Source organism: Anabrus simplex, chromosome 4 (genome assembly GCF_040414725.1).
Source record: "Anabrus simplex isolate iqAnaSimp1 chromosome 4, ASM4041472v1, whole genome shotgun sequence".
In the NCBI taxonomy this organism is placed as follows: domain Eukaryota; kingdom Metazoa; phylum Arthropoda; class Insecta; order Orthoptera; family Tettigoniidae; genus Anabrus; species Anabrus simplex.
This window is the reverse complement of record NC_090268.1, coordinates 400,944,877-400,966,887: the sequence shown is the minus strand read 5'-3', so window position 1 is coordinate 400,966,887 and position 22,011 is coordinate 400,944,877. Positions and strand designations below refer to the sequence as shown.

The following is a 22,011-nucleotide window of genomic DNA, read 5'->3' as shown; positions in this document are numbered from 1 at the left end:
ACACAGGAATGGCATGCTTAAGAAGAAAGTTATCTAACTCCCCAGCTACTTCCCACCAATATTCAGGCAGGCTGTTATACTCGGTACGACCGGGCGAGTTGGCCATGCGGTTAGGGGCGCGCAGCTGTGAGTTTGCATTCAGGGGGTAGTGGGTTAAAGAACCACTGTCGACAGCCCTTAAGATGGTTTTCCGTAGTTTCCCCATTTTCACACTAGGCAAATGCTGGGGCTTACCATAATTAACACCAGGGCCGCTTCCTTTCCACTCCTAGCCTTTTCCTATCCCATCGTCGCCTAGCCCCATTGTCGCCATACTACCCATCTCTGTCAGTGCAACGTAAAGCAAATTTAAAAAAAAATACTCAGTATACAGCAGCAATCCCATCTATTGGACATGATTGGCAACAGAAGACACGAAGCACATCACAACAAACAATGGTCAATGTAATGTTATTGTTGTTCAATGTTATGAGCTTTCTGTATTGTAGGCCTTCACATTTAGTTTTCTTTCGACTCTGTGATATTAGGCCTTCCCCTAAACTACCATTTCTTTCAGCGTGGATAAGATTATGTATGGCATAGATTGTAGCGAGTTATTTCCGGACATTACATACAGATTTTCATTAAAATCTCTTCAGCTGTTTTCTCGTGATGCGTATACAGACAGACAGGAATTACGGAAAATTAATAAGTGCATTTCCTTGCTATTTTGGACATGACCAATCCAGAAATACCATCCTTTTTAAATTCTGAGCAATGTACAGACAAAACTCTTATTTTATGTATATATCTGTACGTGTTACGGCAAACAGTTGTTTCCAAAATCAGCGAATTGTTTCCGATATGAATCCCCTATTTTCACCAAAACGGGAAATCACTGCAGGCTAATGTAATTTACTGTCAGGAAATTATAGCTCCTCAGTAATATTCAGTGGGCTCAAGTTTACGAATATTCTTCCAGAATTCTATACAAGGATCATAAGTACATTAATTATAGATTTCATAGTACAATCATCATCATCATCAATGTCCCACTCCGGTTGCCCGGGTGTGGTTTCATAGTACAATGATAAATGAAATTACTGTAATACCTCATTATATGTTAGATGCACGATAAACATTTTCCCTTCGTAATTGATCTTCTGTACTTCTCCCCACCTGAAGTGGTGCGTCTTTCTGCTCCCTTGAAACGTAAGGATTCCCAGATGGTTGATCCCCAAGTAGAGTTGGTTACCACGATGATCCTGAAATAAATTATGAATACATTAGTGTTCACAACAAATTGGATACTTCTTGTGCTTGTGCGAGTCCTTTAATTTGAGAGCTAATCTAAACTATAATTGAAATTGTGTGCATTTGTCCATTAATATCAATTCCATCAAGCAAAACCATTCTAGGAATGCTAGAAATAAGATTCATGCTGTTTCATGATAATAAAATTTATAAATTTCATTGTACATAATAGTAGAATGTTTCAAATACTGACCTCCTCACTGGGGAGATGTACCATGGAAGTGTTAGTTGTGTGAAAGTAGGAGGAGAGAGAACAGACTGGTTTGAGTAAAAAATTGGATTAAGACAAAGACAAAGAAGTGCTCTATCACCTCTGCTCTTCACCGTAGTAATGGACAAGATAATGACAAAAGTGGCAAGGAAAATTGGGCAAGGAAAAATGAAAGGATGTTTGCAGATGACTTGTTAGTCTGGGGAGAAAAGGAAGGAGAATATCCAGGAACAGTTAGATGCATGGGAAGAGGAGGTGGAACGATATGGATTGAAATTTAATGCCAAAAATGAGCGAGATATTGATCACTACTAGAAAAAATGAGAGACCTATGAGAGGGATAATGCTTGAAGGGGAACAGCTTAGGAAGGTATAGAGTTTCAAGTACCCGGGAAGTATCACAGAGGAAAGTGGAAGAAATGATAAGGATATAATCGAATGTGGCAGACAAGCAGGGGCGTTCCTGAAAGGTGTCAGAAACCTGGTTTGGAGCAAGATGTCCTTCGAAGAAGCAAAACAGTGATATACAGGATGTACTATGTACCTTTTCTGACATATGCCGCAGAAACTTGGGTAATGAGCTGTGATAGGATACAGACAAGTGAAATGAAATTTCTGAGAAGCAGGGTACGAGTGGCAAGAATGGATAAGATGAGAAATGAAAAGGTTAGAGATATAGTAAAAGAAGAGCCACTACAGAACAGGATAGAAGCATCTAGACTTAGATGGCATGGGCATATGAAGAGAATGTGGCAGAGGAAAGGATACCGAGGAGGATGCACGAAATGGGGATAACAGGAAAACGATCAAGAGGAAGACCAAGAGACAGGTGGATAAAAGGAGTGGAAGAGTGAAGACGGAGAAGTGGTGGGAATACAAGAAGAGATAGAGAGGCTTATGTTACAAGAAGACCTGGCCAACAGCTGGAAACTGCATATGATGATGATGATGATGATGATGATGATTGTAATGGTCCGTATTGACTAATTCAACTTGCTTCAGAGATAATTTCCACATTTCAATAATAATAATTTATTTTCCTATATCACATAGAACCAATACATAGCAAATGTGTCTTTTTTAGTGTATGTTTAATTTCTTACGCAAGACATCTTCAGCTCAAAATACATTAAAAGAGCGACACAGACATTAAAAATCACAGAAAATACAAACATGCCTAGATAAAATTCCAAACATAGATTCATGGAAAAATGTAACAAAAAAAGATACTGAAGAGTATGTGAACTTCCCACTAAGCATACTGTAAGTTCTGCCTATCATAATACCACTCCTACTCTCCCCTCCATTCCCCTTCTTGTCCTTCCAACTAGCTAGCTGCCTGACACGAACAGTCAGCCAGCAGACAGCACACACAAGAGATAATGGGACCAGCGAGGAGGTCAGTATTTGAAATATTCTACTATTATGTACCTCTATTTTGTTATAACAAGATTTATCCACATTAATATAACCCCTTATTTCTTCTTTTTTTCCTTTGTTTTTTAGACTCTTGTTGGTATCAGGAGTTTCCCCTTAATAAACCTAACTTAAAGTGACTGAGCAAGAGTTAGCAGGTATTTTACCATAGCAAAAGTTTTACATTTTCACTCACTTACTGCTTATACAATATATAGGTACAGTGATAACAGGCATGGGAAAATATTCCTCATGACAAATAACACTGTCATATTCACAAAGAATGCCACAGAACTTGCAAAAATTTACCTATAATTCAAAAAGAGCACTATAAAATTTCACAATCTCTACCACCATTACAGGCAAACCTACGCATACACAGCAACAAAATACAAAATTCTTGTACTTCACGCTTGGCTCTGTTCATGCTGGGCAACCTAAATATTTTTCTGTGTGTGCTGAAAAACATTCTCTACACATGTCATCAATGAAGAGATCCCAGAAACTTTATACTGATGAAATCCCAACATAATATTAATTAATTAGCTACAAATGATTTCATAAATTGGCTCTATTTTTATTAGCAAGATGATGCGGAAGTGGCTAACAGTGGCAAGTGTTAACAGTAGAGTAGTGGCTTAAAGTGCATACGTCAACTCAACAACTTTAATTCTGCTAGGATAGCTATCTTTTGTGCTTGCAAGGAAACCTAGCTTGCTGGAGAGAGCTGGATTGCTGTCGACTTAGCTGTTTACAGTTCTTAAAAGTAAATTAAAAACATTGTAAGGAATAATATGAAATTGTAAATGCAGATCTCTTTGCACCAAGAGGACGGGATTTTGTGCACGCCACTGATAAAGAGGAAGCAAACATAGCTGAGAGAAAGAACGACAACCCTCACTTCCATATCACCAAGAATTTTGTCTATCAGTGACTTAGATCTCAGAAGACCAGCCTGTATTACTGCTGGCAAACTCATGGTAGAGTGCTCTGACATTAACCAATCCTGGAAGGATGAGTGGTCAAAGAAGACTTCTGAATATCTACACAGGACTTAGATCCAATGAGAAAGCTGAAACCTCCCAAGAAAACAGGGGTGCCATCTCAACAGACTGAGAACGGAGCACAGCTGATCTGATTACCTTCGTCATAAGTGAGGTTGGAGGAACTCTGCAGAGTGCAACTACAGTGATGAAGAGTAAGACCAATAAGCTTATTAGCCAACATTGCTCTCTGCATTCCTATCCTGGAAACCCTAATGACATATAACCTGGTATTGTTAACTGGCTTCAAAATTTAAATATTGATTACAAACTTTTCTCATTCACTTTGTATAACTGTAATACTGCCGTATGATTTTTTAAGTAATAAAAACACCATAGAAATTTGTTAAAAATGTTGAGACTTATTGAAAGCCATGCTTATCTCGTCAGGAAATGCTTGCTGGAAGCATCATATATTACTCACTGTAATTGGTAAAATAAAAATTGAAGAATACAGTTAAAGTATAGGCTCACCTTGACAGGATGAGGATCCACCCCATACGTATCCAGCGTACAAGCTTTTCGCAAGAAATTATTTTCAGTCTGTGCTGGTGTCTGTCCTTTTAACTGTGTCTTGTGTATATCCATCATCTTCTCTTCAATATCTGGAGTTTGCTTTAGCAGCAGCTTGAACTCCGATACGTAACCATCCCCATGCTCCTCAGGGTCATAATCACCAATCTCGGCTGTATGCAGAAAAATTACATGAATGTGCAATATTATTTCTTAGTCAAATTACACTACCTAATACATGTTAAACTGATTTCTGACACAAAGATCTATTATCTTTGTGCTTTTTTATGAAATGTCAAAAACACATCTAAAAAAGGAAAAATAATTGTACGATGGATCTAGACTGGAACCAATCTGCTTCTGTAAGACTGGATGGTGAGAACACAGAAAATGCAAGTATTTTACATGGAGTCAGGGGTGTATATTGTCACTGTTAATATTTAACATCTATTCAAGAGTAAATCTTCAGAGAAGCTATGGAAAATGTGGAGATGGGAATCCTATGCAGACAACCCAGTGTTTTTTGATAGTCAGAAAAGTTGACTTCCTTGTTGACCGAGTGATACAAGTCAGCCACAGATATGGTCTTGACATTAATATAAACAAAACAAAGTTAATAACCAACAGTAAAAAACAATATCTTCATATATGATCTTATGATATATCAGAAGCCCATTTATTTATTTATTTATTTATTTATTTATTTATTTATTTATTTATTTATTTATTTGGCATATGATGAATAATGACAACCTATAAACTATTTACACAACCACTGAAAGATAAGTACAAAGTAAATATAATTTATCATATCTATACAGTCAAAGCAATTAACAAAGTTTGAAAGAACAAGAAGAAAATATTATATATTTACATCACTATCTACCTATCAACTCTGACAGTTCGTATATACACATTGAGTGCGAGTGATGTACATCTCATTAAATGTAAATGTCCAAATTCGCCACCCACTTCACTGCTTCGGGTGTTGGTGAGTTGAGGTCTTCCATGGTGCCAGTGAAAGCACGGAGTGGACATTCCTGCACTAAGTTTTACATGTGTCATTGTTCGGCGAACCTCCCCACAGTCACAGTAAGGAGAAACTGACCAGCCCCAGGTGTGTAAGGTAGATGCTGTTCTACCTACTCCACATCTCATCCGATTTAGTCTACTCCAGATGCAGCATGGCAGATCAAAGCCTGCCAGTTTTGTGGATGGATTATTAATATCCACTACTGCAGAACGTGGGGATAAAGACCACTCTGTTGACCATTTAGAGGTGGAGTTGAAGTTGCTGGATGTTATCTTCACGGCAGTCTTCCAAGCAGGCTGGCGAGACTTACGAATAAGGCATGTGCATTTCTGTCTGATATCTTCATGCACAGGTAGATGTTCATTCTTCAGCATTCTGGTCCATAGCTGAAAAAGTGCCTTCTGTCTCCTGATATGTGAAGGTACTATATTGCTCTGAGTACCAGTAACCACTGGATCAGTGTAGCACGAAGTGTACCAGTTATGATCCACATGGTTTGGCGAACTTGTAAATCTAATAGCTGTGTGTGAGCACTGTTAAGCCTGACACTAGAGGAGTATTCTGCTGCAGAATAAACCAAGGTCAAAGATGTTGTCCGTAATGTGTTTCCATCTGCTCCCCAAGAAGTTCCAGCCAGTCGTTGAAGAATGTTATTACGACTTTTTAATTTGTTGGCAGTTTTCTGCAGATGATTTTTGTACATAAGAGACCTATCCAATGTTACTCCTATGCATATACATAGGAAGATATACACAAATATACATATCTCGGCATCACTACCAATGGCAGATGGGATAGCTCTGAAAAGATAAGATCCTGCACTGAGAAGGCCAGGCTACCTTCAATAAAATTAGTAGTAACCTTTCCAAAAGTTGTGAAATAAACACAAAGGTGAGAGTTCTTTGCTGTTCTGTATTCTCCATCCTCTTTTATGATGTTGAAGATATTTAGCAAGAAATGGGAGGCTTTAGAGGTTTGGAAGTAAAGGACGATGCTGAGGGTACTGTAAACAGATCGTGTAACAAACAACAAAATTCTATGCAGAATAAAGGAAGGTAAATAAGAACTGTCCACTGTGAAAAGAAGAAAGCTTGAAGTTCTGTTCTGAGATATTCCATGGAACAGAAGCAGATACCAGCTACTGCAATCCATTCTGTTAGGGAAGAGAAATGATGGGAGGAGAATGATCTCCTTCTGGTTAACTGGTTAAAATCTGGATGGGACTGGACTGGTTAGAATATGGACATCTAAAACAACCACAGAGCTATTCTGAGCAGCAGTCAACAGGAAAGAGACAGCTACAATGTTTGCCATTTCCAGAATGGATAGGGACACAATAAATACCAGTAATTCACCATTTCTTGCTGGAACTGTGTAAAGCTATATCTGTTATTATGAGAAGAGCTTACTGATCAACAGTTTCAGGATAATTCATGAATCATGAAAATATGTGAAGTGTGAACTAAAAAAGTAAACTCGTGTTCTCATCCTGAGGTGGTACAGCTCTTTTTAGGCACACCCCCAATGGAGGTGAGCTGCATGTACCATTTCAACCACATACCAGCCCTCTTGCCATTCTTAAATGTCTGGCAGTACTGGAAATCGAACCCGGGCTCCCAAGGACGGCAGCTAATAACACTAACATTACACTACGGAGGCTGACAAGTGTGAATTGAACAATACAATCGGAATGCACTCAACCACATTACACCCAATCAGATCACATAAGTACAGTCCTGTCACAAAACATAATACGGAATAACACAACATATCTGACAGTTAGTATGTTGTCCACCTGGTGGCCATGATCGTATTAAGGTGTCTAATCTATATGGTCTGACACCGTGGTTAGCCAGTTCGAGTTCCATTGGTTGAGAACAGGTTCACCATCAGAATGTTGGCCGGCAGGGTAGGAGAGGAGGTGGTGGTACACAATTTCTAATCACTAGATTCCATGCCAAAAGCCTGGAATCAATTCCAAACCTCTCCGTAGAACTCGTATGCAGTGAGGGTATATGATGCTGTTGATAGTGATTTGGCCATCGGATGGGGACATAAAGCCTTGGGCAGACCCTTGGTGCTATTCAACAGGAACATGCTACATGCCAGCACAGGATTTCACCCTTTCCCTTCCTACTATAATTTATTACAACATTCATTTCACCTCGTTAACTCCTTTGATGAGGTTGACATCAGGAAGGGCAACCAGTTGTAAAAATTTGCTTTGAAAATTCATCCCGATTCATCCCCGACTCCATAGAGAAATGGCACAAGGGCTGAACATACAACCTGACAGTTCATACGTTACAGTGGCTGAGAAGTGGGATCAAATACTTATGGAATTAAATATATTTTGAAATATTTCATAAACTCCACTTTATGTGCCATAACAATTGCTAAATAAAGACACAAAAGCTATCTTTTTTTTTTTTTTTTTTTTTTTTTTTTTTTTTTTTTTGCAATTGGCTTTACGTTGCACCGACACAGATAGGTCTTATGGTAACGAAGGGATAGGAAAGACCTAGGATTGGGAAGGAAGCGGCCATGGCATTAATTAAGGTACAGTCCCAGCATGTGCCTGGTGTGAAAATGGGAATCCACGGAAAACCATCTTCAGCACTGCGGACAGTGGGGTTCGAACCCAGTATCTCCCGGATGCAAGCTCACAGCCGCGCACTCCTAACCGCACAGCCAACTCGCCTGGCCAAAAAGTATCTACCTGAGGTTCAAATTGTGAGCTGCTTGCATTATTGTGATACTTTCAGATGTTCTGGGGAGAAATGTCAGGAGAAATAGACCAGATTTGCGAGGAAACAACTCCTCGGGCCTATACTAGGGAAGTGCGCCAGCTTGCGCGTCAATGTTGAATTATGGATTTTTTATGAACATGAAATAAAACAAACTGCAGGTGGAACTGGACATGATCTCCCAAAATGCTTACCAGAACTACTTCCAAAAGTGGAAATGGTGCTGGGAGCTGTGTATTAATACAAAAAGGGAGTATTTTGAAGAAGACTCTGCAAGGAAGTCACCTAAAGAGAAACTTGGAAAGTTTGGTTAAATTTTGAATGGGTCTCATTTCTTAGTTTACACAAGAAGAAATCTGTTTCACAAAATTATTCAGTTAATTAGTAATTATTGTGAAAATAGACTATTTTTCTAGTTGACAAAATTATGTCAATCCTCTGAATTTATGAACCATCAGAAGGCCTCCACAAAAACTTCTTGTATCAAAACATTGTGAATAACGATTACCATTAAAAAAATTATTTAATTCAATATATCTATGTAAATACAGTAGCTGAAGTATACCTACACTGGATGATATAAGCACCAAGGAGAGCAGCTTCACTTGCTGTACAGTAGAGGCGCCCATGAAGGAGGTCTCGCCTCAGCTGCAGGTAGATCTGGTACCGCGTGATTTCCTCCTTCAGCCGGAACGGATCAGGTGGGTAGAACTTCACTCGGAAGCTGAACAAGATGGGATCCATATCTGCAGCAGTGCCATCAACTACTCTGTATTCCCAAATCAACCTCAAATACTGATACTCTCGCTGAACTAACACTGAATTAGAAAGGCAGTTTTACTAGCTTATGGAAATATCTGAGAATGGATGTACCACGTAGGTTTTTATGTGGTATATTAAGGAAATAATCTTGAGCTGGATTTATAAATGGGCCCACTGGGACTGGGCCAAGAGCAATGATTTGTTTTTAGAGGGGTGGGGGTGCAAAGGTTGCTAAAATATAATAACTTATTACTGCTGTTCCATAGAGAAACAATATTTTAATCTTTAATTTATCTACTTTTTAATTGGAATCACTACATGAATACTTTATCTTTAACAGACTGTTATAAAGTTCACATATTTTAAAATTATTATTTTGATAGTGTTTCTTTATAACAGTCTCTTCACTTCTGTAAAAAAATATCCAAACCAAACCAAATCCAACAGAGTAACAGCCTTGAAGGGCCATGGCCTACGAAGCGGCTCAGCTGGAAGTTCTGCAGATTGCGAGGTCTTGTGTGGTCGGCACAATGATCATCTCAGCCATTATTTTTGGCTTTCTAGGCCAGGGCTGCTATCTCATCGTCAGATAGCTGCTCAATTGTAATCATGTAAGCTGAGTTGACCCTGAACCAGCCCTCAGATCCAGGTATTAAGGCCAACCTGAACACCCAGTCCTTAAGCCACAGGAATTAACCATAGCCTACTTAATTAAAAAGCCAGTACATTTGACCACTGAGCCCGGACATGTTGTTAATGGTATAAACTGTTCCAATTTGTTACTGTGTACGCCTACATGCCTAGATATAATGCTTGGGCACAGGCAATTTGGTGTCCCCTCTTATTGTATTGTAAGTGTAGCCTACAGCATAGTAATAAAGTCATTATTTCAGAATTAAGGCAACTGAATATTGGTCTACTAAATACGAATTTGTAAGGTTAAATTATTAAATAAATTATTAAAGATATGTTCCAGTTTTGTTCTAAATTTATTGTATAGTAATAATAATAACAACTTATTAGTCCATGTAAAACAATTAAGTATAACTTGCATATTTAATTAACTCACTGACATCAAAAGATCTAGGATCTACACGTGAGCAACGCATTGTTGAGACAGGATCCATAGCCCAACAGATAGCTGATTGAGGAAGACCAAGAGTTGCTCGTACGCCTGACCAGAAAGAACACATTCTCCAATCTTTTGAAGAAGATCCAGGTATTAGCACAAGGCAAGTGGCCATGGCATGTGGTTCATCTCAAAGTACAGTATCGAAGATACTTCACGAGCAGCTGCTGTATCCGTATCATTTTCAAAATGTGCAGGGCCTTTCGCCCAACAACCATCCACCATGGGAGAACTTTTGTCAATGGTTTCCTGCACAAACTGCCAATCCGTTGTTTGTCTCTTCAGTTTTGTTTACAGATGAGGCAACATTTGGAAGAGATGGAATACCAAACTTCCACAACCAACACACATGAGCAGTTCTTAATCCTCGTGCTACAGCATCAGTTTTGAATTAACGTATGGGCTGGAATTGTAGGTGACTGTCTGGTAGGTCCATACGTTCTCCCAGCATGCCTTACAGGTGCTGTCTACAGGGACTTTATTCGAACACTCTCCCAGACTTGCTAGATGTGCCCCTGCAAATAAGAAGAAACATGTAGTTTATGCTTAATAGGGCTCCAGCACATTTTAGTCTCATTGTTCGAGATGCACTGAATGGTATCTACCTTGACAGATGGATAGATAGAGGACCAGTTCCATGGCCTGCAAGTTCCCCCAACCTCAATTCTTTGGATTTTTATCTCTGCGGGGGGGGGGGGGCACCTTAAACAATGGGTTTATGCAGCAGACAACCCAGATGAAGAAACTCTTCTTCGACGTGTCATGGAAGATTGCAAAACCATTCAACACTGCCAGGGAGTATTTGAAAGGGTGTGACAGTCCAAGATTCGAAGAGTGCATGCGTGTCTAGATGCAAGAGGAGGACATTTTGAACATTTTATATGAGTTTGTGTGTTAAACACTTCCTAACAGGCTGATAGTGTCAATGTCAAAAACAGATTAATGTGTCACTTTAAAATGTTCTTTCATTACCTGTAATAACATTTTAAACTTTAATAAATTGAATGAAAACAAAGGATTCTGGTACATATGTTTATATGAACTTTTTTCTTGTTTTAGTGTACAGAACACATCCCTAAAATTTGTAAAAATATTTTTGAATCACCCTGTATATAATAAAATAAAAAATCAATGTATTTATATTTGATCATCTTTTTAAAAATCCATTGTTCTCTCATCTAATTTCTCGCTGTCAGAGTAACAAAATCTATTGACATACGGTACAGTCCGCCCTCCACTTCTTCGATAATAAAATCCCTATGCTGTGCCATACACAGTACATCACTCAACGTGGGATACAGGAAGCTGTTGTTCAGCATTCTGAGAACACGCCAGAGCTCTCACTGGTGTGGCGAGTCTCAAATTATATATGCCTTCTTGTATACTGAAAGATAGAAAGGAAAATCAAAGCCGCGCCGCTTCTAGACTTGGGAAAAGAGCAGATGCACTCGGATGCACTTTGGTACTCTGAGGCCGCAACTCAAGGCTTTGCTGCCCTCCAATGCACTTCAGAGACTATGCCAGACTGTACCCACCAAGACCAGGTATGCTTCACTTCCAGACCGAAGAACATGAGGACAGCACCAAAAACAAAAATGAACGACAGCACAAAGGAAGAGGATCCACCTCCTGGTTATCTGATGTCGCTTAACGACCTGAAAGTACTAATTCGATGGCGCAGACGACCGACTGAGTCCATCAAGATTGGGACCACATCAGAGCATCTGTGCCTGCCGCCTACATCAACCACGAAGGAGCAACAGTGGGGCAGGCCTAGCCCTCAAAGCCCTTAGACCAAGACGGAGGGTGCCACCAGGACAAGGCCCCATTGAGAAAATCAACCCCTATCAAGTAACAGAGAGCGATATGAGGAAGCCGTCATCACGCGAGGAAGGAAAAGGAGCCAGCCCACCAGGAGAAGGCCATACACTATCACCCTGCAGCTCTACCCAAGGAGGTAGAGTAACGAGAGACCAACAACATGACTCTTCAAGTAGGGAGCAGTGGCAGAAGTCAGGTGAGAACAAACTTCCCTCACCACCACCACCACCTCTTGCAGTGTTTCCACTGTATGATATTATCATCAGGTCCTGTGGGCTCCAGCTTTGATGCAATTGCTTTACTGGTGACCACTATCACACACAGCTTGCTTGGCACAAAGGGAAATGCTCTTGTGCACCAATTGCGCAGGATGTGCCACCTGGCTTCTCATCACAATTGTTCCATCCACTGGGCCATATGAGGGAGCGAGAGAGAGAGAGAGAGAGAGAGAGAGAGAGAGAGAGAGAGAGAGAGAGACCTGACTGAGTCATTCGGGAGAACACCAGCAACGAGTGAGTTGATCAAATGGTCTTGGCAGTGAGCGATTCGAGGTTTTAGATCTGAGGTGAGTAGTGGAGTGAACTGCTCTGGAAATGACATTTTGCTCTAAGAGGCCCTGTTGGAGAGCAGGAGTCTGACGCTTCTGAGGGCTATACGTTCGGTCAAGATCGTGACTACTAACTGCGTGAAGTGGGAAACTAGAATGAGAGTGAACTTGTGAATAACTGTAAATACTCTTAGTAGTTTAATACATTTAGTCGATAGTAAAACATGCTACCTCACTGAGCAATCATACGACATGCGACAATAATAATATTTGACTGTAGGCTTTCAGAAAAATCTGCTATTAAGATCAAGTTGCCGGCATAAGTCAAACTCCTTACTATATATTTTTCTACCCAACCAAATCTCTCCCTGCCATGTTATAATTATGAGTAAATGATCCATATACCCTTGTCTAAACCCCTGTAACTACTTTGAATGAAGAACTCATTCCACCACCACTTCTCATTTCAGCTTGACAGTCAATGAAAATGTTTTTGATTGCCTGCGACAAACTGCCACTCAGACCATAATCCCTCCTTACATCTAACGTCTCTTCCCTTGGTACTCTGTCATATGCTTTCTCCAGATTTAAGAAATAAACATAATTGCCATTCCTCTCTTAATTTTTTTAACTACGTGATGCATACTTTACTAAAAATCTGGTCCTGATAGCCTCTCTGTTTTCCAAAATGCCTGGTATATTGAACAATGATACCAAATTTTTTTAAAATTACAAACCTTTAACCTGCTTCAGAACGGTTTTTGCTGTATCCAACCAATGCTGAAATAGAGAAGAAAATAAATTAAATGTGAGGTTAGCTCTTATCTAACTAGCAATTAAACATATAATTACAAAATAAAAGAACGTGTGTCCACAATAAAGCAAAAATATCACACACAAACACACACACACACAGATATAATCATTTACCATCCCGATTCACACCGTTGTTTTATGCACCTGAGAGGTAACTTTACGTAGTTATGGATACTTGAATGACTCTGAAAAGTTCTTACTTCAGATGTTATTTGGAACAGAGTTCCATACTCTAGTTCCTGTTGCAATAAATGAGCAATTATAGGCAACTGACCTATCAAATGTAATGGTAAAGTTGGTAACAGAGCGTGTATTATGCTGGTGAAAGGAGGAAAGGTAAGTAAACTATGACAACAGGTACAGGAGAGATCTCTCGGTGAGTGATCTGAACACCAAGATGGCTAAATGAAGATTTCAGAGTTCTTCAAAGTTCAGGAGGGTAAGTTGCTTGTAATAAGATGTGACACGAGAGTCATAGCGTAAGGAAAATATAAATATTGTAATGGTTGTAGAGTCCGCCATGCTAACTCGCTACGCGCCGTGGGCGTCTCCCATCGCCCCAGCCCCCTTACGCTCGAGCGCGCCAATCCGCGAGCAACGCTCAAGCGCTGGGCCGGCCCTTCTCACGTCTATCCGCGGTCGCGCCGCAGAAGACTACGGAAACGACTGGAAGATTAATCTGGAGTCTTCTGTTTCGCGAGGTTCCTCGATCCATCGAACATCCGGACGATTCTAGAAGAACCAGCGCAGGTATATAAGAGAGGAACGACCTGCCTGGAGTCAGTGAGAATTGGAGAGTAAGAGTTAGTGAGTGAGTGGGAGCGAGATTGAGTTCGCTGGAGCGCAGTCAGTGATGGCCTGGGAGTGTGCAGCCTGATGAAGTATCTGCCTGTGGAACCGAGGACTCGTTCCTGTTTTCCTGATGTCGTGTGTGTGTGTCCTTTGAGGCTGGCTGCTGGAGGAGAACCTGGAGTGTTCTGGAGCGGCGAAGAAGGGAACACTACGAGACGACGTGTGAAGACTGCGGAGTTCAACGGGTTGAGTGAACAGCGGATACTATCCCGACCTGCGAGGCTGACGACCGTGACAGCGCTAACGAGTTTGACTGAGTGGCTGAGAGAGTGTACTGTAAATAATCGACGACTATGTGTGTGTGTGTCATTCTAGATGGAACCCAAGAGAAACTAAAGAGAGAGAGCGCGCGAACCGTAAGTGTGTAAGTGTACTTGTGTAACTTGTAAGCTAGGCTATCGTCTCTGTGTGTGTGTAAATCTGTAGTGGTAGTGCTTAGTTAATAAATCTTAGAAATAGGTTGCTACCAGGTGCTGTACTCATTTATTTATCTACCCCGCCAACCCGATACAATATGTTGCATGAATTCATGGTCTGCTCTATCTTCCCAATTTATTCATTCATTACAACATACACAGTAATAGAATATTGGAAGAATATGTACGGGCAAATATCAATCCACATGCCACTGTTACAGGGGCTCACCAACAGAGGTTCTCCATCAACATCTGGGCTAGCATCCTCGGTGAGTGCTTGGTGGGACCCCATGTACCAGACAGGGGAGGCCTATAGGCAATTCTTACACACCAAGTTTCCTCCTCTCTTAGAAGACGTACTACTAGAAAACCGTAGGGAAATGTACTACACGCACAACGGCGCAATGTTTGTGAACACCTTAATGATCAGACGTTGTTACATTAATAAAACCACCTTTCCAATACATAATACAATAATAATAATGTATTGGAAAGGTGGTTTTTATTAATGTAACAACTTCTGATTCTGAAATCCAATATCCAATTTATAACTTGTAAACACCTTAATGTACGTCTTCACTGAACAGGTAGAGGTGGACCAATTGCCTGACTTCCCTGATCACCTGATCTGATCTTAAGCTGTTTGACTCCTCTGTGTGGGGTTACGCAAAGTCGTTGGTGTTCACGACACCTGTGGAGGATGAAGCAACACTTCAGGGCAGAATTTTAAGGGCCTTTCAAACCATACATACAACACCGGGCATATTCCAGCATATGCGTAACTCCATGCAAAAACGAGCAGAAGCCTGCCTTATGGCAGAAGGCGGGCATTTTGAACACCTCCTGTATGATGGTGCCCAGCAAACATTCATTAAAAAAAATGCAAGCTGGCTCATATAACACTTGAGGGTCTAGCCCAAGACAGTCGGATATCTCAGAAAATGCACATTTCTGGGCACATGTGTATATACGCATTTTTTCTTCTCTATATGTGAGGAATCGCCCCGTGCAATTATGCCGTGTTTTTCTGAAAAACCCTGTGAGCCCGATCACATCCTTAGAGACTGAGAGGACCGGGCGAGTTGGCCGTGCGCGTAGAGGCGCGCGGCTGTGAGCTTGCATCCGGGAGATAGTAGGTTCGAATCCCACTATCGGCAGCCCTGAAGATGGTTTTCCGTGGTTTCCCATTTTCACACCAGGCAAATGCTGGGGCTGTACCTTAATTAAGGCCACGGCCGCTTCCTTCCAACTCCTAGGCCTTGCCTATCCCATCGTCGCCATAAGACCTATCTGTGTCGGTGCGACGTAAAGCCCCTAGCAAAAAAAAAAAAAAAAAAAAGAGACTGAGAGGATTTTTTGTCAATTTAGAAAGATTCTAAGACGAGGCATAAACCCAGAAAACGTTGAAAAATACAATATATTCAACTGTAATGCAGCTGGGGAGTAAGTTCAAATCATCTATCACCTTTATCTTCATTTAGGGCTGTCATCCAGGTAGCAAATTCCCTATTTACACAGTCTTAACCTTTTTCAATGAACTTGAAAATTTATCATACATTTCCCTTGATACATTATTCCAATCCGCAATTCATCTTCCTATAAAAATAATATTTACCTCAATCTGTCCCCTTGAATTCCAGCTTTATCCAGTTTTCCCTGTCATCTTTCATTCCAGCAACACTCTCCACTATCATTTCATTTCATCTGTCAGTCATTAATCATTGCCCTAGAGGAGTGCGACAGACCTCGGTAGCCGGCACCATTCCTATCTTCGCCGCAAGATGGGGGCTTCATTCATTCCATCCCTGATCCGGGCAATGACTGGAAAACAGGTTGTAGGTTTTCATTTTCGCAGCATAACAAATATTTCACCGGGCGAGTTGGCCGTGCGGTTAGGGGCGCGCAGCTGTGACCTTTCATAAGGGAGATAGTGGGTTCGAACCCCACTGTCGGCAGCCCTGAATATGGTTTTCCGTGGTTTCCCATTTTCACACCAGATAAATGCTGGGGCTGTACCTTAATTAAGGCCACGGCCGCTTCCTTCCCAGTCCTAGCCCTTTCCTATCCCATCGTCACCATAAGACCTCTATGTGTCGGTGCGACGTAAAACAAAAAACAAAACAAAAAAAAAACAAAAAAATTCTGTTAAATGTAGCTCCAGCTATTCTGATGCAGGTCTTAATTTCCATACTGAGATCTAAGACGTCAGTAAATCAGCAGCCAAGGTACTTAATTTGCTTAGTTGTTGGGCTGAATGCTGTTCAAGTTTTAAAGTAGCCGTCAAGTTCTGTATCTTGCTGAAAATCTCCTAAGAGTTTTTCAGCTAATAGCATATAGGGAACAATTAGCGGGATCCAGAAATGCAAAGCAATTTGATTTTATACTCACCAGACTGGTTCGCGTGTGTATATACATCAGAGAGTTTAAGTAATTGCTAAGGGCCCTAGGAAACCCAAATTATTGCTTCGAAAGAGTATTTATTAAAGCCGCAAACTCACATCTCTCTCCGACATATTTCGACGGGATGCGATCTTAAACTTTGTGTGCAAGATGCAAACTCTTAACCAACAACACCACACAGATAATTGTTTAGTTAATAACTTTGGTAGAAGAAGAGGGGAATCAGCTTCTCCTGTCTTTCACATGAGCTCTAATGAATTAGGTGGAGCTCATCAAAAATGCAGAATCTTGTGTTGAGAGTGCACTTCGTAATGACTTCGTAATGCTTTTGGCCAGCAACACCATTTTTGTCATTCAAGGAAAACTACTGCTCCGTCGAACATAATTTATTGTACATAAATGTTAAGACTTTTGGATTTTGCTTTCTTTCTCTGAACAAAGCAATATGCACAGCGCAAAATACTGAGCTTACTTCTAGTGCAGTATTTAAAGAGTGAAATGATTTTACCTTTGTTTTTTTAATCGCATTGTCTAATATGAGGTTATATAAGCAAATATTCGAGATTACCGGGACGAGAAATTAAATCAACTTGTAAAAAATAAATCGGTGCAAATAATAATAATAATAATAATAATAATAATAATAATAATAATAATAATAATAATAATAAATCTCAGCTACTGTGTAGCAGACATTTTCATAAGACGCTATTCAGGTGTCCTGTGTGTCGGTTTCGACGTCCCATTTTACTCTCCCCGTACTGTTTTGCGATCTATGACAGTTTGAATACAATTTATCGGGTAAAGACCAAATGTATCACCAGAGACTTCTCATATGCCGCCAGTGTACAACACGGAGTATCGAACGGACGTTTCTTCGTCCTTCGAAAATCCGACTACATCTGCTGGCTTTGAACACACGATCTTAGGATCAGGAAGGGTGGTAGTGTTGGAGTTCGGTAGTCGGACTGGGACGACAGCAGTGTTGGCTGCCTCCAGTGTCCCGCCGGTGTCAAAATATCTCAGCGTGGTATAGTTGGGAACAAATCATGACGACCTCGCCTCACACCACTACTTTCCAGCGGCAGCTCGGTGTCTATTTTTTTTTTTTTGCTAGGGGCTTTACGTCGCACCGACACAGATAGGTCTTATGGCGACGATGGGATAGGAAAGGCCTAGGAGTGGGAAGGAAGCGGCCGTGGCCTTAATTAAGGTACAGCCCCAGCATTTGCCTGGTGTGAAAATGGGAAACCACGGAAAACCATTTTCAGGGCTGCCGATAGTGGGATTCGAACCTACTATCTTCCGGATGCAAGCTCACAGCCGCGCGCCTCTACACGCACGGCCAACTCGCCCGGTTCAGTGTCTATTAGCGACTTATATGATTTACTACCTCTAGTGCAGCCAGAGTTGCCAAATCGGCTACTGCACTCTACACGAAGAAAGGGTAAATACTACAGATAGTGAGGAAGAAAGTGGTTTGGCAGCCTCTCCAAAACAAACAAGGATCACTTAGAACTCGTTAACTCAGCAGGGTGCAGGGTCTGATTGACTACTGGCTTCCAGCTCGCTTCTAGGAACTGAGGCCGTCATGTTTTGTCCCTAACTATACGTTATATGTACTGCCTTGGAGTAATGGCTGGAGTGCCCCACATACGCGGAAGTGCCTCCATCTCCATATGTCTACATAAACTCTACTGAATATTTACATATAAACTTATGTAGACAATTTTAAATTTACATATTTACACTACCAACACTGTACCCTTAGAATAATAACTATCTTGATTTATCCTGAAAATATTAGAGTAAGAACACCCAGCCATTTATACTCTCACTCATTCACAACCACTCCCACACGCGCACGCATACACATTCGCCCACATACACCTGTACTGGCACCCATCCTTCTTGCAATTCTAATTTATACAAGTTATGTACATCGCATATGGGTTTCTATTTACATATATATTTTCTTTACTTCGCGGAGGAAGTGAGGAAGAGGAAGCAGCTTTACCTCAGATGGTAGAAGGTTCCAGGTACGAGCAGCCCTTGCGTAACACCCATTTAAAGGTTGTTCTATCGGAGGGAGGGACAAGAGTAACTCCTTGGCCTCTTTTAACTGAGCGGTAATTAAGCTGCAGGCGGTGGAAAGGGGAGAGGTGTGTGCGTGGAGTGAGCAATTGGAGCTTGACGGCAGAAGTGCTGGTTGTCGCCTCTGCCCCGCCGGAGTCAGAGTATCGTCGTGTTGGTGAAAACCTACAACCTGTTTTCCAGTCATTGACCGGGTCAGGGATGGAATGAATGAAGCAGATATAGGCTATTAGTACGATGGGGTCGCCACTCCCAAAGTGATTTATTAATGACTGATAGATGCTATGAAATGAGAATGGAGAGTGTTGCTGGAATGAAAGATGACAGGGAAAACCGGGGTACCCGGAGAAAAGCCTGTCCCGCCTCCGCTTTGTCCAGCACAAATCTCACATGGAGTGACCGGGATTTGAACCACGGAATCCAGCGGTGAGAGGCCGACGCGCTGCCGTCTGAGCCACGGAGGCTCTCCGTCGTGTAGGTACTAAGTGTAATTGTTTAACGCCCGTTCTAACAGGCACCTGCCTTAGACGTTGGGCGACGATTTTTTTTCTTTTTTTTTTCTGTAACGTGCCGGAGCCAATGACAAGGAGTTGTTGAATTTTTTTGCTATCTGTTGTATCACACGGACACAGAGAGGCCTTATGGCGACTGTGGGATAGGATAGGACAAGGAATGCAAAGGAAGCGTCAGAGGCCTTAATTAAGGTACAGCCCCAGCATTTGTCTGGTGTGAAAATGAGAAACCACGGGAAACAAACCATCTTCAGGGCTGTCGACAATGGGGTTCGAATCCACTATCTCCCGCATACAAGTTCACAACTACGTGCCTCCAAACCGCGTAATCAATTCACTTCGTGTTGACGAATTTAAACACCTTCAATACCACTGAACCTTACCGGGATAAAACATACTATCTTGAGAATTAAAGACCAAGACTAACCGACCGCATCACTGTGGTCAGCTTTATAGCAAATCATATGACCAAATTTGAACAACCGAATATATCAAGGAATAACGTTCTTCGGAAAACAACCCATACGAGTAGTAATGCACCTCATAATCATTTTAATCATTCATTCTTCATTCATTCGTGTCAGGAACCTAATCCGATCGTTTATGTGCTACGGCTGTTATAAACAAGAATGGAGGGGGGAGTGATTAATTTCGAAGTCGGTATTCAGTTACGGACATTGAAGTGATTCAAAAGTGGTGGGATTAATGCGTGCAATTCCCAGATTGTTTGAAAGTGTCCGTCAATCAAGAGGCGGCATTTTCAGGCGCGCATTTAAGCACATGGTGGACATTTTGCACACTTTTTGTATAAGACTGCAGTATCTCGAATGACACATGAAGATGGCTGGACGGTTTGGGTCACGTAGCTATCAGCTTGCACTCGGGAGATAGTAGGTTCGAACCCCACTGTCGCCAGTCCTGAAGAAGACTTTCCGTGGTTCACCAATTTCACAAAAGGCAAATGCTAGGACTGTACCTTAATTAAAGCCTAGGTCACTTACTTTCCACTCCTATCACATTGTCGCAATAAGACCTACCTGTGTCGGTGCGACGTAAAGCAGATTTAAAAAAAAAAAAAGCATGGTTGGAAAACTTGTAACTCGTAAACGATCGACCGTAGGTCATATGTTCATAGGGATATTTTGTGTTGTTTCCGGGTGTAGGCCCTATTACCCCCACCCCCACCGATTGCATCCCACATCTTTGGGAATACCATATAAATAATGCGAAAATAATGAAGAAAACTTAGAATTACAATAAGATGCAGATATGGGACCCCCATTTTTTACTTTGAAATAAATATCCCTTTCTCTTTCTTCTTTTGCCGGGCTGAGTGGCTCAGATGGTTGAGGCGCTGGCCTTCTGAAGCCAGCTTGGCAGGTTCGATGTTAGATCATTCCGAAGGTACTCAAATACGTCAGCCTCGTGTCGACTGATTTATTGGCACGTAAAGGAACTCCTGCGCGACAAAATTCCGGCACCTCAGCGTCTCCGAAAAGCATCAAAAGTAGTTAATGAGACGTAAAAACCAATCGTTATTATCTGAAATTTGGATTTTAAATGTTTAAACATGAAAAATAATCCATTCAGATCAAGTGAATTTTTAAAAAGAGGAAATAATAGCATATTAAAGATTGAACTAGTTCGGACTTGGGTCTATAACGAATATAAAAATTAATACATTTTAAAACGACCTATAAAATATTTTGTTACTATTCTTCACATTATTTATTAAAATGCTCTCGCGGGCCGCATTATATGGCTTCGCGGGCCACATGCGACCCGCGGGCCGCCAATTGGAAACCCCTGGTTTAGAGGATCCACAAAACCACAAATTTATGTTCGGGAAGGTTAATTCTCTTGTAACAGACCCCTTTGTACTCGAGGTCCACAGGTTGTTTCACTGACTCATTAGATATGTTTTGATTTAGGATTTTGCGTAGCTTGGGGGTGATTTGTTGTCGGTAACTTCTATATTGGATGAGGAGGCTGCTTTTGCGAGGATCCCTGCCCTTTCATTTCCAGTAGAACCAGTGTGTCCTCGGATCCAGAAAAGGCAGGCGTAGGGCACTGCTGTACTGTAGATCTTATAGTAGCAGATATCGAGCTGACATTATGCTTTTCGTTGACTGATTTCAATGCAGGCTGCGAGTCACTTAGTATATTATTATACATATATATCTACATACAGGGTGTACCAAAACTAGACTACAAAAAATAAGGAACGGATTCCTCACATAGAGAGAAGAAAAAAGGTTATGACAAAATGGGTCCGGAGACGTATACTTAAAGATTTATTCAAACTTTTTTACATTTACACCGTACGTCTGTAACGGCAGCTGAAACACTTTGGGCATATATCAGAGGAAATGTTCAAAGTGACGACCTTCAGCTTGAATTGTATGT

General features: G+C 41.2%; 1 protein-coding gene across 1 annotated transcript in view; it reads right to left on the bottom strand.

Annotated features, from left to right (window-relative positions):
- The window catches only part of Frmd5 (FERM domain containing), a 371,042-nt gene that overhangs the window by 102,657 nt on the left and 246,374 nt on the right, over positions 1 to 22,011 (bottom strand). The window contains exons 3-6 of the mRNA XM_067146590.2: positions 13,253 to 13,295; positions 8,826 to 9,002; positions 4,438 to 4,649; positions 1,092 to 1,244 (exon numbers count right to left, since the gene is read on the bottom strand). Coding sequence (XP_067002691.2) covers positions 1,092 to 1,244; positions 4,438 to 4,649; positions 8,826 to 9,002; positions 13,253 to 13,295 — 585 coding nt within the window. The remainder of the gene's footprint in view (positions 1 to 1,091; positions 1,245 to 4,437; positions 4,650 to 8,825; positions 9,003 to 13,252; positions 13,296 to 22,011) is intronic.